This window comes from Nicotiana sylvestris, chromosome 4 (genome assembly GCF_000393655.2).
Source record: "Nicotiana sylvestris chromosome 4, ASM39365v2, whole genome shotgun sequence".
NCBI classification, from domain to species: domain Eukaryota; kingdom Viridiplantae; phylum Streptophyta; class Magnoliopsida; order Solanales; family Solanaceae; genus Nicotiana; species Nicotiana sylvestris.
This window is the reverse complement of record NC_091060.1, coordinates 32,696,198-32,712,178: the sequence shown is the minus strand read 5'-3', so window position 1 is coordinate 32,712,178 and position 15,981 is coordinate 32,696,198. Positions and strand designations below refer to the sequence as shown.

The following is a 15,981-nucleotide window of genomic DNA, read 5'->3' as shown; positions in this document are numbered from 1 at the left end:
GAGTTTATCCAGTAACTAACTCTCAATGGCCATAAATGATCCGTTAACCATCCGAAACTCACCCGAGGCCCTCGAGACCTCAATCAAATATGCCAACACATCCCATAACATCATTCAAACTTAGTCAAATTTTCGAATCACTCAAAACAACATCAAAATACCAAATTACCCTCGGATTCAAGCTTAAGAACATCTAAATTCCAAATTCCACAAACAACACCGAAACCTATCAAACCTCGTCCGAATGACCTGAAATTTTGCACACACATCACAAATGACACTACGAACCTACTACAACTTTCAGAATTCCATTCTAACCTTGATACCAAAGTTTTGCACTGCCGACTAAGAAACGCCAAATTTCCAATTTTGCCAATTCAAGCCTAAATCTACCACAGACCTCCAAAATATATTCCGGATGCGCTCCCAAGTCCAAAATCACCTAACGGAGCTAACCAAATCATAAAAATCCAAATCCGAGAGCGAATACTAAAAAGTCAAAACTTGGTCAAACCTTTCAAATTTAAAGCTTCAAGCTGAGAATTGTTCTTCCAAATCTATTTCGATTATCCTGAAAACCAAACCGACGATTTACATAAGTCGTCGAGAATACAGGGCTAGTCATGCCCGAGAACTGGCGAGCGAAGTGCAAATGCTCAAAACGATCGGTCGGGTCGTTACACAGTTAAGCCATATGCGAATGAAATAGTTGCTCCATTCCAACAAGATTATTCTCCTTTTATTCTATTTTGTGTGACACAAATTGATTAGATACAAAATGCAAAATATTAGTTTGACTAATATGTTTGCATATTCCATCAATTTTATTTTGTGATAGTAATAGAAAGTTTAATGTTTAAAGCTAAACTAAACATGTGTAATTCTTTTAAAAGTATGCAAAACAAGAAGAAGAAAAGAATGTTATATAAAATGGAATATAAAAAGTAAACGACAGTAAAAGAAATATTGAAGTGATAGTTGGTGCTAGTGGTGGCAAAATATATAAAGAAAACAGTTAACCACTCATATTATTCATTAAAAAATAGTTTGAATAATGAATTTTTTAAAAAAGGATCAAATAATGGGTTTAACTTTTACATTTGTAAAATTTCAAATTAGGGGTTCCTCAAGTTTGGGAGACTAGGAATTCTCCCAAAAGTGATTATATTCAGGAAGTCATGACCCATATTATCACCGGTTAACCCATTTTTTATTTGTATTAAATATGGGTCGGGACATATAATTTATCCGTTTTCATTACCCATTTTTGATCCGAACCATATTCGATCCAACCCGCTCGTTTGCCACTCCTAGTCCAAAGTATAGTCCTTAAGACTGAAAAAATGACTGATTAGTGAAAGAAAGATTATTACTCTACCATCGAGTCTTGGTCTCTTTAAAACATTAACAACTTGTTTGGATGCTTGTTAACTATTGTATTATATCGTATTGTTACTTTAAATATAATATTTGTTTTAATTGCTACTTAAATTTTGTTGCATCGCATCGTTAAAATTTTCATTACGTAACGACGAAAGGTACTACTTTATGAAACGACTGATATGGTGTGGTTGCGTCATTCCCGTATTTTTTTTTTCTCATCTTGTCCATCTATATTATTAAATAATCATACTTTATCCTTTATCTTACCTTTTTGTATAATAATTTTATCTTGTAACATACTTTTTCTTTATAATATTACAAGTTTATTTTTCATATTGTTGGTGCTTGACATCATAAAACGACAAAAAACAATACAATATATCCAAACATTGTATACATCAAAAACGATACAGTACAATACAATACAATACAATATACGATACGTTATGAAATAATACATCACAATCATCCAAACAAGCTGTAAATTGTGATACGATTGATGTTATTCATATTTAGATCTTTCTACATCATTTTCGCACTTTATTTTGTCACACAAAAATATCAATTATTCACCAATTATTTTGTCACATTACTTTTCTAGGTCCACTTTCACACCCAAAACTTTTGAACATATTTAATTCATAAATCGATTTTCCTAATAAAAAATGGTAAAATTTAAAAACCCAACTTTAAACGTTCAAATTTTAATACTACAGAATTTTAACGGTAATAACATTAACATTAAAGCATCTTAACATGTGCATAAATTTCATTTTTCTCACTTTTAACTTCAAATCAAAGAAAACTAAATGTAAAAAATAATTTAAGCGTTTGCCAAAATAAAATAAAATTAAGCAATGTCAGTAAAATAAAGATCCCAACATAATTTATTTGATCTTTTTCCAAACTTTTAATTAGTAGGTGGACTAAGAAAATAGGACAAGTATATGAATAGACCATATATTTACGCAAAAAAAGAAGAAAAGAGATCTTATCAAAGCATGTACGACTATTTTGAGAAGGTAGAAATGTTGTTTCCGAGAGATTCTTCGCTCAAAAAAGATTAAAAAAAGGATCGCAATAGCAACAACTAGTAACAACAGTAAAATAGTAAGAAAATCAAAGCAAAGAAACAACATATATTAATAAAAATTTAAAAATATATAAATACAAAATTAACACCAATACAGGGATATGAGAAAGAAAAATGCTCAATTACATGCACAGAAGAGATCTTACCAAAATAAAGTAATTATGCATGGAAGACCTAGGCACTAGCCTACCCTGCCTCCAAACTCAAATGCTCATATTGCTAATAGCTTGTTTGGCCAAGCTTTTTCTTGGGCCAAAAGTGTTTGGTCAAACTTTTAGAAGAAAAAAAGTGTTTTTGAGGAGAAACAGAAAAAAATAGTTTCTCTCCAAAAACACTTTTCTGAGAAGCACTTTTGAGAAAAATACACTTAGATGCAGTTTTCAAAAGCTTGACTAAACACTAATTACTTTTCAAAAGTATTTTTCTAATTAATTAGCCAAACACAAACTACTTTTTACCAAAAATACTTTTTTTAAAAGTATTTTTGAGAAATGCACTTTTCAAAATAAGCTGATTTTAGAAGCTTGGTCAAACAGGCTATAAAAGTGGTTGACATTAAATAATGTATTAATTATTTAGTATTCTAATACAGCCTAAAAACTAGGTGATCTGTCAAAAGACCGTCTAGAATCTCATTACGTTTGCCCCTTCCTTTCCAGCAATAAAAAACAATTAATAATCTCCAACATGTCTTAACTTATTCAATAAAGCATTTATCTTTGCTTACTTGTTAATATAGACCTATCGATTCTTCTTAATATGCTACTATATAGGCTCTCTTTTTTAAAGCCTTCATCAGGTATTAATTTTTTTTTTTCCCGCAAGCATCCTTGTTATCTCAATTTCATCCTCCTCTTTTATCATTTAAAAATTTAATTAGATGAATATTTAAATTAGAGTACACAACAATTTGTTCATGACTAAAAACGGGTACAAAGATATTACGTAAATATAAAATATTTTTGAAAAATTACTAAGTCTTTCATTTTGTGATTTAGACGAAGCTTATTAGAAAAAAATAATTAAACACTAATATTTTGTAAAAAAATATTTGTCATAAGTACCACAAAAGAAGGAGTGTTGCATTATAACCAAGATAAATTGTTATGAGTATTAAAATGGGTCTAAACGGAATTAACCTCAACTAGTATTCGTTGATTGATTTATTCAAACATTTATATACTTGAAAACTTAAACAATTGTTTAAGGTTGACAATGCGCAAAATTTATTTACATAAAAAAGGCATGGAAAAAAAAATCAAGGCATAAAATTAAAAAAAAAACAATAAAAGTGGGGTCCACTGGACCAAAAAGTAAAAAGGAAATGATTCACAAGGCCAAGGCCAAATTGGAAAGAGGCCGTAAGTGCCATCAACCGAAAGGGAAGCAAAGAATAGTAACCTCCCATTTCCTCTTTGCCCTCTGAAGAAACCACCGATTCTCAAGCGAAATTGTAGAGAGAGAAATGGGTACGCTTCAAAGTTGGAGGAAAGCCTATGGAGCTCTCAAAGACCACACAAAAGTTGGCCTTGCCCATGTTAATAGCGATTTCAAGGTCCTAAATTTTCTCTCTTATCTTTTTTTTTTTAATATTAATTAATTTCTTTGGGTATTTTTATAAAGGCTGAATCTTGGATCGTAGCAGTAAGATCACTCTATGCAACTATGAACTTTACTAGAATATTAATTTCTCGCAATTTTTTTTTTATGTTTGATTTTTTGGGTGATTATAGGATGTGGATGTGGCGATCGTTAAGGCTACGAATCATGTTGAGTGCCCACCAAAAGACAGACATCTTAGAAGTGAGTCTTTTTTTTACTTACTTTTTATTAACAGATCCAGTACCAAAATATGAGATTTTTCGTTGATGGGTCTAAAATTTGAGAAATTTGGTTTTTGGGGTTTTCATATTTCTGAGTAATATTGTGTTTTTGGGTACTTGGGTTTAACCTTTCGATCTATACATTTGGAAAATATATAGAACTTCTAGTACTTCTTACTTGTGTGTGTATAAAGATGATTTAACTGGAGTAACATGGTCAATGAGGATTCATACAGCCGATCCCAACTTATTTGGGACTGAGTTGTAGTTGTAGTTGTTGTTGTTTGAGTACTTGAATTCCTTGCTTTTACTGAGATCATTGTTTGCCTGACTTGGGTTTCTTTGTTTTTGGTCTGAAGATGGTGTTTTTCAACATAGATATCAGTTTTTGGGGTAATTATGTGAACCAGAGGTGGATCCAGGATGGGTTTGGGATTCTAGCAGAATGTCTCAAGTGCTAGTTACGGGGTTCTAAATTCAATATTCATATGTATTTAGTGGATTTATTAAAACATATAGAAGGTTTATGCTAAAGTTACTGGGTTATGTTACACTCTATATCTGCCTCTGTTAATGTCAAATCCGAATTAGTTGAGAGGGATTTTACTCGTAAATATTTGTTTGGGTTTGGATTGTTACTGTAAGAATGTGTAAAGATGTTGGGGATAACAATGTGTTTTTTGGTTCTGGCAGAGATTTTGGTTTATACATCAGCGATGCGGCCTCGTGCTGATGTTGCTTACTGCATACATGCACTTGCGAGGCGATTGGCAAAGACACATAATTGGACGGTATGGAGTTTGACACAATTAGTTTAATTGACAAATCATGTACTTGAGTGTCTTCTTTTGTATTTGATTTCTCTACGGAGGGCACTTTTATTGATGCTTTGATCTGAATGATTATATTTATAAGTGTGGCTCGCTCTGATTATTGGGATTCTAGTGTAAAATGGAGTTCCCAAGACTTAGCTTTGCTTTTGAGAATGTGTATTGCAACTCTATTAGCCTTTATGTTGTTCTTAGTACCATTGCAAATTTGCAATATATGTTCCCCCCCTCCCCTTTTGCACCTACGGCTGTATAACTATAGGGAAAAGTACACCAGTTCAATGTGTTTTGCCAGGCATTTGAGTGAATTAAAGTAGCCAAGAATATTTGAAGGGGAGCCTTGGCGTAACTGGTAAAGTTGCTGCCATGTGACCAGGAGGTCACGGGTTCGATCCGTGGAAACAGCTGCTTGCAGAAATGCATGGTAAGCCCCTTGGGTCCGACCCTTTCTCGTACCCCATGCATAGCGGGAGCTTTGTGCACCCGGTTGTCCCCCCCCCCCCCCTTTTTTTTTTAAAAAGTAGCCAAGAATAGATTTCACTTTCTGTCAAGGCTCTAGTTTTAGGTGGTGTCTTGGAACTTGTCAGCATTGGTCAAAACATGCTTCTATGAGGATCCTGTTGCAGGCTGCTCAGGTGGTTATTTGAGTGTCTGAGGTATAAGTTCTAGCAAAATAAAGAAACCTGTTTTTGTCCTGAAAATCATTTGGAGGAAGTTGGGGTGACGTATATTGGTTCTTTTATTGTATCTGAAGACATGAAATATAGCTGCAGCCTATGGAACTGGACCTAAAAGTATGACTGCAATAATTGTTTAAAAATTATTAGGCTGAATACATATGAGTATACCTAAAGTTGCCACGATTTTTCATTTAGACACCTTAACTATGCCTTGTTCCAATTTAACACTTGTAGTAGGCCCAAAGTATATCAATAAGACACATTTGCACTGGCTTGTAAATACCTCAAGGCTCAAGCTCATGTTTGCAAGCGCTCCTTACATGGAATAGCTAGTCAATTAAAGCACCTCAGTGTGAAAGATGAACCTAAGAAGAAGTATGAAAAGTTGTATCAAAGGGGGTGGCCTAGTGGTCAATGAAGCGGGTTGACAACCTGAGATCTCAGGTTTAAATCCCAACGGAGACAAAAAATACTAGGTGATTCATTTCTTCCTGTTGACATACAAGTTGTCTAGCACATGTATACACATGTACTACATCATAGCTAGCACATATATATGAGTTGTATAGTAGGTGTAATACAGGTTGTGTAGCACATGTATACACATGTACTACATCATAGCTAACACATGTATATGAGTTGTATAGTAGGTGTAATTAGGTGTATGACAACTAATAGATTAGGTGAATTAGTATTATAAATAGGCCTTGTAATCTTCTCTTCTAGATATGAAATATAGAACTTCTTTGGTTTATAACATGGTATCAGAACATTGAAATTTTTTCATCAGTTTGTTGTTGGGAATTTTTTTCCCCGTTCGAATTATTTTTGTTCAGAACAGTCTTTCGCTGCTTTGATTCTATTTCACTATTTCCGGCTATTTTTTGCCCCGGCCGCTTCTTTACAGATTTTTCTACTCACTATTCTGACCACAGTGGTACTATCAAAATTTTTTTTTCCTGACAACTTTCATTTTCCAAGATCACTGTTCACGAAAGGACTAAGCACATTGAAATAGATTGTCACTTTGTTCGTGAAAAGATTCAACAAAAGCTCATCTCTACAGGTCATGTTAGAACTGGAGATCAATTGGGAGACATTTTCACAAAAGCTTTGAATGGAGCTCGAGTTGAATATATCTGTAACAAGTTGGGCATGATCAATATATATGCTCCAACTTGAGGGGGAGTGTTGACATACAAGTTGTCTAGCACATGTATACACATGTACTACATCATAGCTAGCACATGTATATGAGTTGTATAGTAGGTGTAATACAAGTTGTGTAGCACATGTATACACATGTACTACATCATAGCTAGCACATGTATATGAGTTGTATAGTAGGTGTAATTAGGTGTATGACAACTAATAAATTAGGTGAATTAGTATTATAAATAGGCCTTGTAATTTTCTCTTCTAGATATGAAATATAGAACTTCTTTGGTTTATAACACTTCCCATCTGTCCAAGCATTGGTGGATAGAGTTACCTGGTACCTGTTGCTGGTGGGAGGTAGCATGTATCCCGTGGAATTAGTCGAGGTGCGTGCAAGCTGGCCTGGACACCACGGTTATAAAAGAAAAGAAGTATAGAAAGCTGTCCAAAATAGGTGTGGAAATGGCCTGTTCCAAGTGTAATCAATGATTTGATTGGCTAATTATTCCATGTGAGGAGCGCTTGCAAACACGCGCTTGAGGTATTTCCAAGCCAATGCAAATGTGTCTGATTGGTACACGGGCCTACTAAAGGTATTCAATCGGAACAAGGCCTAGTTGAGATGTCTAATGAAAAATCATGGTAACTTTAGGTGTCGGTGCATATATACAGCCCAATTATTGGTTAGTGAATACTGTGGAAAATGATGATATGAAACTCTGGAAGGATTTAAGTGTAATATGTACCTTAGTGAATATTGTTGTGTGAATTCTGCCATGCAAAGGGTAGTTGTTCCATTGTTTAACAGTGCTTTTTTATGCGCTAGGCCACAGAATATTGCTGTTTAAGGTTACTTATTAAAATATGTCGTTCATTATGGGTCGTGTCTTCAAAGGTCAAACAGCTACCTTTTCATTTTTCAATTTTTTTGGCAGGCTTGAGAATGTCCATTACTGTTCTTTGGTGTTGGTTTCCCTTCATGATATACATCATTTTGTTTTCTTTCTTCTCCCTGTTTGTTGCTCAACATTTTCTTGTTCAGTCTGTAACGGAAAATGAACTTATTGGGATGAGGTGGATGAAAAAGAGGTTAGCGTTTGGAGTCATGTGTGAGTAGAATGTGCCACCGAAACTCAACGGTAAGTTCTATAGAGCGGTGGTTAGACCGGCCAGACCATGTAGTATGGAGCTGAGTGTTGACCAGTCAAGAATTTACATATCCAGAAGATGAAAGTAGCAGAATTAAGGATGTTGAGATGGATGTGTGGGCACAGTAGGCTGGATAAGATTCAGAATGAAGATATTCGGGAGAGGGTGGGCGTGGCTCTCGTGGACGACAAGATGCGGGAGCGCGACTTAGATGGTTCGGACCGATGCGGAGGAGAAGCCTAGATGCACCGGTTAGGAGGTGTGAGCGAATGACTTTGGCAGGTATGAGAAGAGGCAGAGGGCGGCCTAAGAAGTATTGGGGCGAGGTGATCATGCAGGACATGGTGCGACTTCAGATTTCCGAGGACATAACTCTTGATAAGAACATGTAGAGGTCGAGCATTAGGGTGGTAGGCTAGGGGGTAGTCGAGAGTTTTTCTCTCTTTGTACTGGGTAGTCTGATAGAGTTTCGTGTAGGTTGGTTAGCGGTTTATGTTGTGTTCACATTGTTGTTTTGCTTAGTTTTGTGTTATTGTCCTTTCACTTATGTGTTGTTATTTTCTTTCTGGCATCTCTTGTTACATGCCTTTTCTCTTGTTTCTTTTCTGATATTATTGTCTCTCCTGTTGAGTCGAGAGTCTCCCGGAAACAGCATCTCTACCCTTTTGGGGTAGGGGTAAGGTCTGCGTACACTCTACTCTCCCCACACCCCACTAGTGGGATTTTACTGGGTATGTTGTTGTTGTTGTTTGTATGCAAGGACGCATCAGGGAGGTGCACAGACATGCAGATCCAAAAAAGTTAAAGACTGCATATTGAATAGTAAATTAGGAAAAGAGTGGTTGGTTTGTGTGGGGAAGATAATTTACAAAAAGACAAATAAATATTTTGCAAACTGTAAGAGCCTAAGATCTGCACAAGTTTAATTCATTTGTCTGCTTGTGCTTCCACATTGAAAGGAGTCTTAGTCTCTTAGACAACTGAGATTCACTCTTCTCACATTAGTTAGGTTTGGTTGTTGACGTCACTCGTGCGCTGCACGCCTGTTGCATTCAGCCTTAACATGCATATTCCAACATGCATTTTTCCGGGAACTACAGACCCTTCTTGCTTGATGTTGTGTTCTTCGATTGACTTATTATTACATAAGGGTTGGAGCTAATGCTAGATATGACTTTCTATCCGAAGCCACCTGTTTTGAATTAGGAATGTAAGCTTGCAGTCAACATTTTGAGCAGCAACCATCATTCACAAAGTTGTGTATCCTTAAAAGGAGTTGAAATTTATTAAATTTGGGGATGAGACCTTTGTGTCTTCAATATTTTTGCCATATAAATGAGAATTCTATTTTACTACGCTGTTAGTTCAATGACGGGAGTTTTTTATGAGAGGAAAAAGGTGGAGGAGGAGGTGAGTTGTCTAGAATCGACGACCATTTTAGCGGGTAAAATCTTTGTGAAATTGCAAGGTGGAAGTGGTAAAAAGTGCACCTTAATATTTGGTTGTTCTTATGAGAGACATCCTTTTTTGATAAGGTTATTCCTTTTAAATGAGACATGTTATCCTCCAGGCTGCACATAACGATGAGTTTCACATGTTGAAATTCTTTGAGGACTTTGACATAGATGTGCTTTAGGTTTTAATAGTTGTAAGTTCTGGTTTTTCTGCAAGCAGCCAAACATATCGTGGACAGTAATCTCAACTAACTTTAGTGTAGTGATGAGGTAGGGTAATTAAGTGGATAGACATCAAAATAGAAGAGGTGGAAAAGGAGGCACATTGTACAAATTTCTTTATAATTAGGCAACAAAGACTTTTATTTTTTATGATGACCTCTCTTTTATGGTTTTACTATTTTCTGATATAGTTTACACTTAAATTGCTCAACCAATTTGACATGTAATGTTGGCAACTTATTCTGAAATATAGGTAGCACTGAAGACATTGATAGTAATCCACAGAACATTGAGGGAAGGTGATCCAACTTTTAGAGAGGAACTGCTGAATTTCCATCAGAGAGGACGCATTCTCCAAATGTCCAATTTCAAGGATGATTCAAGCCCAATTGGTTGGTAAAATTAGCTTAGTTGTTCTTCTGAGCTTCTGTTTACCTTTAGATTCAGTTCAACCAGAATTATTCTATCTTTTTTGTCCCTCCAGCTTGGGACTGCTCAGCGTGGGTACGAACATATGCACTCTTTCTGGAAGAACGGCTTGAATGCTTTAGGGTTATGAAGTATGATATTGAAGGAGAGCGCCTTCCTAAACCTGCCCAAGGGCAAGAAAAGGTTAGCTTAATACTGTTAAAATGTCTGCTTACTATTCTGCATACTTCAAAAAGTAGTCTTCTTCTTTTGTGAAGAAAATTGAATGATTTTAGCCTACTAGAACCAAAGTCATTTTTCATTTTATGTTTCTTTCCATGAATAAATCATGTGGTCCACACCATTGGGCACTTCAGTGTCTGAAACATTGTGGAGAAGGTGCTTTCTCTGTCCATCGGCTATTTTCTTTCCCTTCTTTCTTGCACTAAATTGAGTTTCTGTGAACATGCCCCAGTACTCTATATGCTGTTCGACCTCGGGTGCAGGTACTCGATATGGGTGCGGTTCTAGAGACTAGATTCTTCATCACATAAATTTTAGGATTCGGGGGTATGAATCCAAGTGCGGATACGGGTGCTGGGATATGGCCAGTAAATGTATATTACTACATCAACAAGTATACAATTCGATTAATATAGAGTTATCTGACATAAAACCAAAAAATTAAACCAAATATCCAATTATTCTATACCAAAACCAAAAATGAAACCAAATATCCAATCAATCTACACTTTTTGGTCATAGAAGCAGATAGCATTTTTTAAAGATAGATGCACAGACAATTTAATCTAATTGTGTGAGGAAAGCGCAGTAGGGAAACTATCAGTTGTGTTAGATTTCATAGACTTTTTGCGATGATTGTATGAGATGTCCCCTAGAAACTTCTGTCTCTCTGTAATTTTCGTTTTTTGCAGTACCTCCGTGGTACTTCAATAAAATTTACTTACTTTATCCACACGAAAAAAGGATGTAGTTGAAGCAGCCAAGGTAAGTTGACCAATCCAGCGTGAATCCGACACCCACACCCAAATCGTGTTTAACCGTGTGGCAGGGATTTTGAAGGGTCCTAGCAACTTAGCCAATACCAGATCCACAGTTTCTTTCAGATAGCTTGCATATCATTAGTTACTAGGTATAGATGATTAACAGTAGAGTGGAACCTCCTTAATTTTTCTTACTTTTTCTGTACACGTATGATTCTTGTGAAAATATTAACTAGACAAAAGTTTACAAGGCGTTGGAAAAGCTGGTAGCTTTTGTTCCTGAGTTACTGCTTCTCTATGTTGTGTTGACATGACATAAGGCAAATGAAGGACAAGGGACTTGACATTCACCCATCAAATTGAAGAGAAAAAAAAAGAAGAAGAAAGAAGAGTATCATGATAGTCCAGAGACAACAATTTCTGTGTGGGCATTTAGTAGATTAAGCATATATTTTTCTGGTAAGTAGATTAAGCATATAAAATACAACAAAGTTTGTATTTGAAGCAAATTTGCTATGGTGAAATCAAAGTGTAAGCAGACTTAGAGTAACTTGTAATATAAACCCCATATTGAATTCCTTAATGTGCAATGCAAAAAGAAAACAATAATGTGTCAATTGTTTTCTGTACTAATATAATTAGTGTGATAATTGAGGCTTTTTACAGACGCCTTATGGTGAATTTGATACAATATTATTATATTCAGAACTGGAAAAGAAGATTGTTCTATAGTATGGAACTATGGATGATTTACAACTTATTAGTGCGTTCATAAAAATACCCTTTCGTGCTAATAAAAAGAAAGCTTCTCGTACTTGCAAGAAAATCCGGCAGAAATTGGTTTATTTGTTACAACACTTAAAAGAGGACGTTCGAAGAGCCAGACTTAATTTATTTTCCCACACATTAGGAGAAATAGATTAGGGCTTTGGTCTTTGTATACATTAGAGATATCTTCTGTATCAGTATTGGACTATCATGTGTATTGCAAATTTCTCCGTACTAGTTATATTTAGGAAGTATAACTCAATGAGTGATTAACATTTGGCAGGCTAGCTGCACGCCGTACGGCCGTAGTGTCATTTTCAATTTCTGTCACAAGCATGCTAAATAACCAAAAATAAACTGTTCTAATGGAACACGGATACTGCTCTTCTACTGGCTGCTTAGACACTTTCTCTAAGTTTGGCAGATTGAATGAGCTTTGGTCTGTTGCTTCTTTAGTCAGTATAATGTAATTTCCAATTTCATTTACTTTTTGAGCAGGGATACAGCAAAACAAGGGAGTTGCCCAGTGAGGAACTTTTGGAGCAGTTACCTGCTTTGCAGCAGTTGTTGTATCGTCTTATTGGATGTCGGGTATATTTTGAAGCTTGATAAATTCTGTTTCTTGTTGCAATCCCTTTGTTTTTGGACGACATTCCTACTCGGATTTCTGAGAGTTCTGTATTTTATCTATTTGGGGCATAAATTTAAAACTCCTTCTGACATTACAGCCTGAGGGAGCAGCAGTTGGAAATTATGTGATTCAATATGCCCTTGCCCTGGTATGCTTATTTATTTTGGCTGCCTGTCTTCAGTTGGTTGATATTTATGCTTGTCAAATAAAGTTGATTGATATATATTAATTAAACACCAAAAGTGTGGCCTATCAGTCATTGAAGTTGGTGAAAACTGTGGGAGAGTACATGATGGTTGTCCAACCTTTTCCAGTGCTTTCTTATTTTATTGAAATGGTGGAAGTATAAATGTAATGCTTCTGCTCATTACGCCTTTGTGCAGCTGACAACCTCATATCAATTTATAGACTTCACAATTGTATGAATGATGGTGTAAAGATTTACTCATTTTCCATTTCAGGTCCTCAAGGAGAGCTTCAAAATCTATTGTGCTATAAATGATGGAATAATTAATCTTATTGACAAGGTGCATTTGACTTTAGCTTTTTCCTGCAACATGACCTCATCAAAATATTGCTCGTTACATTCATATCTGTTTCATCTTTTGACATTATTTTTCTACTGATTTTATTTCAGTTTTTTGACATGCCAAGACATGAAGCTATTAAGGCCCTTGGTATCTACAAAAGAGCTGGCCAGCAGGTGAATGCACTGACGAACTTGATAGAATATTTGTACTATATAGTTTTGTTTCTTACTACTTGTCTCTCACCATGCGGACGTCTCCCTGGGTTTATGGTAGTATCTGTAAGTTTCTTATCTTGTTTTAGGCCATGAGCCTCTCCGACTTTTATGAGGTTTGCAAAGGCTTGGAACTTGCCAGGAACTTTCAGTTTCCTGTGTTGAGAGAGGTAATCATACTACTTCGCTTATGTGTTGATTCATTTGCCTTCAAATTTTGTGGGCCATCAGCTTGACATACTATTCTGATTTTCAGCCTCCTCAGTCCTTCCTTGTGACCATGGAAGAGTATATAAAAGAAGCACCCCGCATAGTTTCTGTCCCAATAGAAACATTGGTAATACGTTTATCTTATACACATTTACTCCAAACAAATTATATGCCAGCTTATGTTGTACCTTTCTGTAGTGCCGATCTATATTTTCCTTTATATATCTGTAAAGGTAGCATACACAGGTCCGCTATCATGATAGAATACTAACATGATTAACTATTATTAGGAATATCCTGAGAGGCTTATGTTGACCTATAAACAAGAGGATGAACCTTCAGCTTCTGAAGATGCTGAAGAATCAGCTAATGAAACTAAACCTCCGCCTTCAGATGATACTGTTGTTTCAACCTCTGAGGCTCCTGCCCCGCCAGTGCAGCCGCCTCCAAGCAGCTTGGAAACTGATGATTTACTGGTGAAGTCAGCTAATCCTATTGAATTTGTTGTTGTTTATCTGGAACTTGAGGTATATTCTTTTTGGATTTTCAGCCTTTCGTTACTAGTATTTTTGGTTGTTTCAGGGGCTCAATACACCAACTGGTTATGCATCAGCAATCGAGGAAAGCAATGCTTTGGCTTTAGCAATAGTACCATCTGGTAATTATTTTATTTCACCACTAATATGTAGAGCTCTTCTCTTCGCAAGTAATGGTGCTTGGGCAAATTAGGGTGTTGGTTTATTTGAATAAACTATTAATACTTGCAGGGACAACACCGTTTGACTCAAACCCTGCTCAGCCAAAAGATTTTGATCCTACTGGATGGGAACTTGCCCTGGTCACTACTCCTAGCAGCGACTTATCTGCAGCTCATGAGAGACAATTGGTAAGCCCTCTGAATCCATTTTTAAAAGATATAGTTTTTAAGTGGCTTCTCTTTGCATATGCTTTTGCAAATGCATCTGAGGACAAACATGTAAAAACATTGATGGTAGTGTAACCTTGCAGTGCCCGGAGTCTTGGAGTTGACACTCAAATCTATATTAATAATATGTTGTCCATAAGTGACGCTCGCATGCTTAATACTAATATCATCTCCTTATCTTATATCTACTTTGTGAAATCAAGTATCTTCCTTAACATTTGTTTTTCTAAAACGTTCTAACAGGCTGGTGGATTGGACTCCCTCACGCTCAATAGTTTGTATGATGAAGGAGCATATAGAGCATCTCAACAACCAGTATATGGACAACCAGCCCCTAATCCTTTCGAAGTTGCTGATCCATTTGTCATGTCTAGTACCATGCCTCCCCCTCCATCCGTGCAAATGGCTATGGCGCCTCAGCATCAAATGAATCCTTTTGGACCATTCCAACCTGCCTATCCACAGCCCCAAAATCCAATGATGAATCCACACAATCCTTTTGGCGATGCAGGGTTCAGCGCATTTCCTGCTAATAATGTTGCTCATCCACAAACAACCAATCCTTTCGGGAGCACTGGCCTGATATAGCAGACTTGACAGTTCGGTGCATTGCCTGTCAATCCTTTTGAGACCACTGGCCTGCTGTATTAAAAGTTGCACATACACGAGATGTAGCAGAATTGGCATAGTTGATTTTTGTAGTGAATCTGCGGTTGTGTAAATTGTTCACGTGAAATATAGTTTTTCAGCTTGACCTATATGTTTGCTTTAAGATGTAAAGATGGTTATAAATGGAGATTCAACTTTTGTCTGTCGATTGAAATCATATGATAAGTACTCTTACTGATTGTTTATGGAAAGATAGTACCAATAGACAAATGTTAAACTGTTCATTCAGTGTGGGAATCATAAGAAAATTGTTGCAAATTTATAATTGCATCTCTGTTGGTTAAACCTTTGTGGGAACATTTCTGGAGAACGTAAAGAGAAGTTTGTATTCACCATGTCTGTATGCAATTTTTACCCTCTAGTATTTTGTGCTTTTTTACTCATATCACACGTTTGTTGGAAAATAAAATTTATGAAAAACTCGCCATAATAGTAGAGAGATGATATCAAGTTGAGCAAGCTAAGATACTAGGTATATTTCTTACCGTTGTTTTAGGGTTAGTCTGGTAGTTTTTCTTGTCTTAGATTGTTAGTAGTTCATGTTGTTTTCCTATTATCTTTCGCTTGGGTTTCTTAGTATTTTGTTGTTGTTACAATTTGTTGCTATTATTTTCTTTTGTTATTATTTTTCTGGCCCTTTTTGTTGATGTTACTTGTTTCTATTGTTTTTTTCATAGTCGAGGGTCTATCGAAAGCACCCTCTCTACCTTCACAGGGTAGGGGTAAGGTCTGTATATACACAACCCTCTCCAAACTCCACTCGTAGTATGTCACTGGATTGTTGTTGTTGTTAAGATATTGAGTAAATTTTCAAGAGTTTGCCTTAAGCGTG

The 15,981-nt window shown here is 36.0% G+C and overlaps 1 protein-coding gene across 1 annotated transcript; it reads left to right on the top strand.

Annotated features, from left to right (window-relative positions):
* The first annotated feature begins 3,837 nt into the window (after nt 1–3,837).
* Nucleotides 3,838–15,340, top strand: LOC104226972 (putative clathrin assembly protein At2g01600). Its single transcript, XM_009779092.2, has 15 exons — nt 3,838–4,031; nt 4,210–4,279; nt 4,993–5,090; nt 10,046–10,184; nt 10,277–10,404; nt 12,471–12,563; nt 12,701–12,751; nt 13,065–13,130; nt 13,241–13,306; nt 13,435–13,515; nt 13,602–13,682; nt 13,846–14,031; nt 14,138–14,213; nt 14,323–14,441; nt 14,724–15,340. The coding sequence occupies exons 1-15, from the start codon at nt 3,942–3,944 to the stop codon at nt 15,066–15,068; spliced, it is 1,689 nt and encodes a 562-aa protein (XP_009777394.1). The 5' UTR covers nt 3,838–3,941; the 3' UTR covers nt 15,069–15,340.
* The last annotated feature ends 641 nt before the right edge of the window (nt 15,341–15,981 follow it).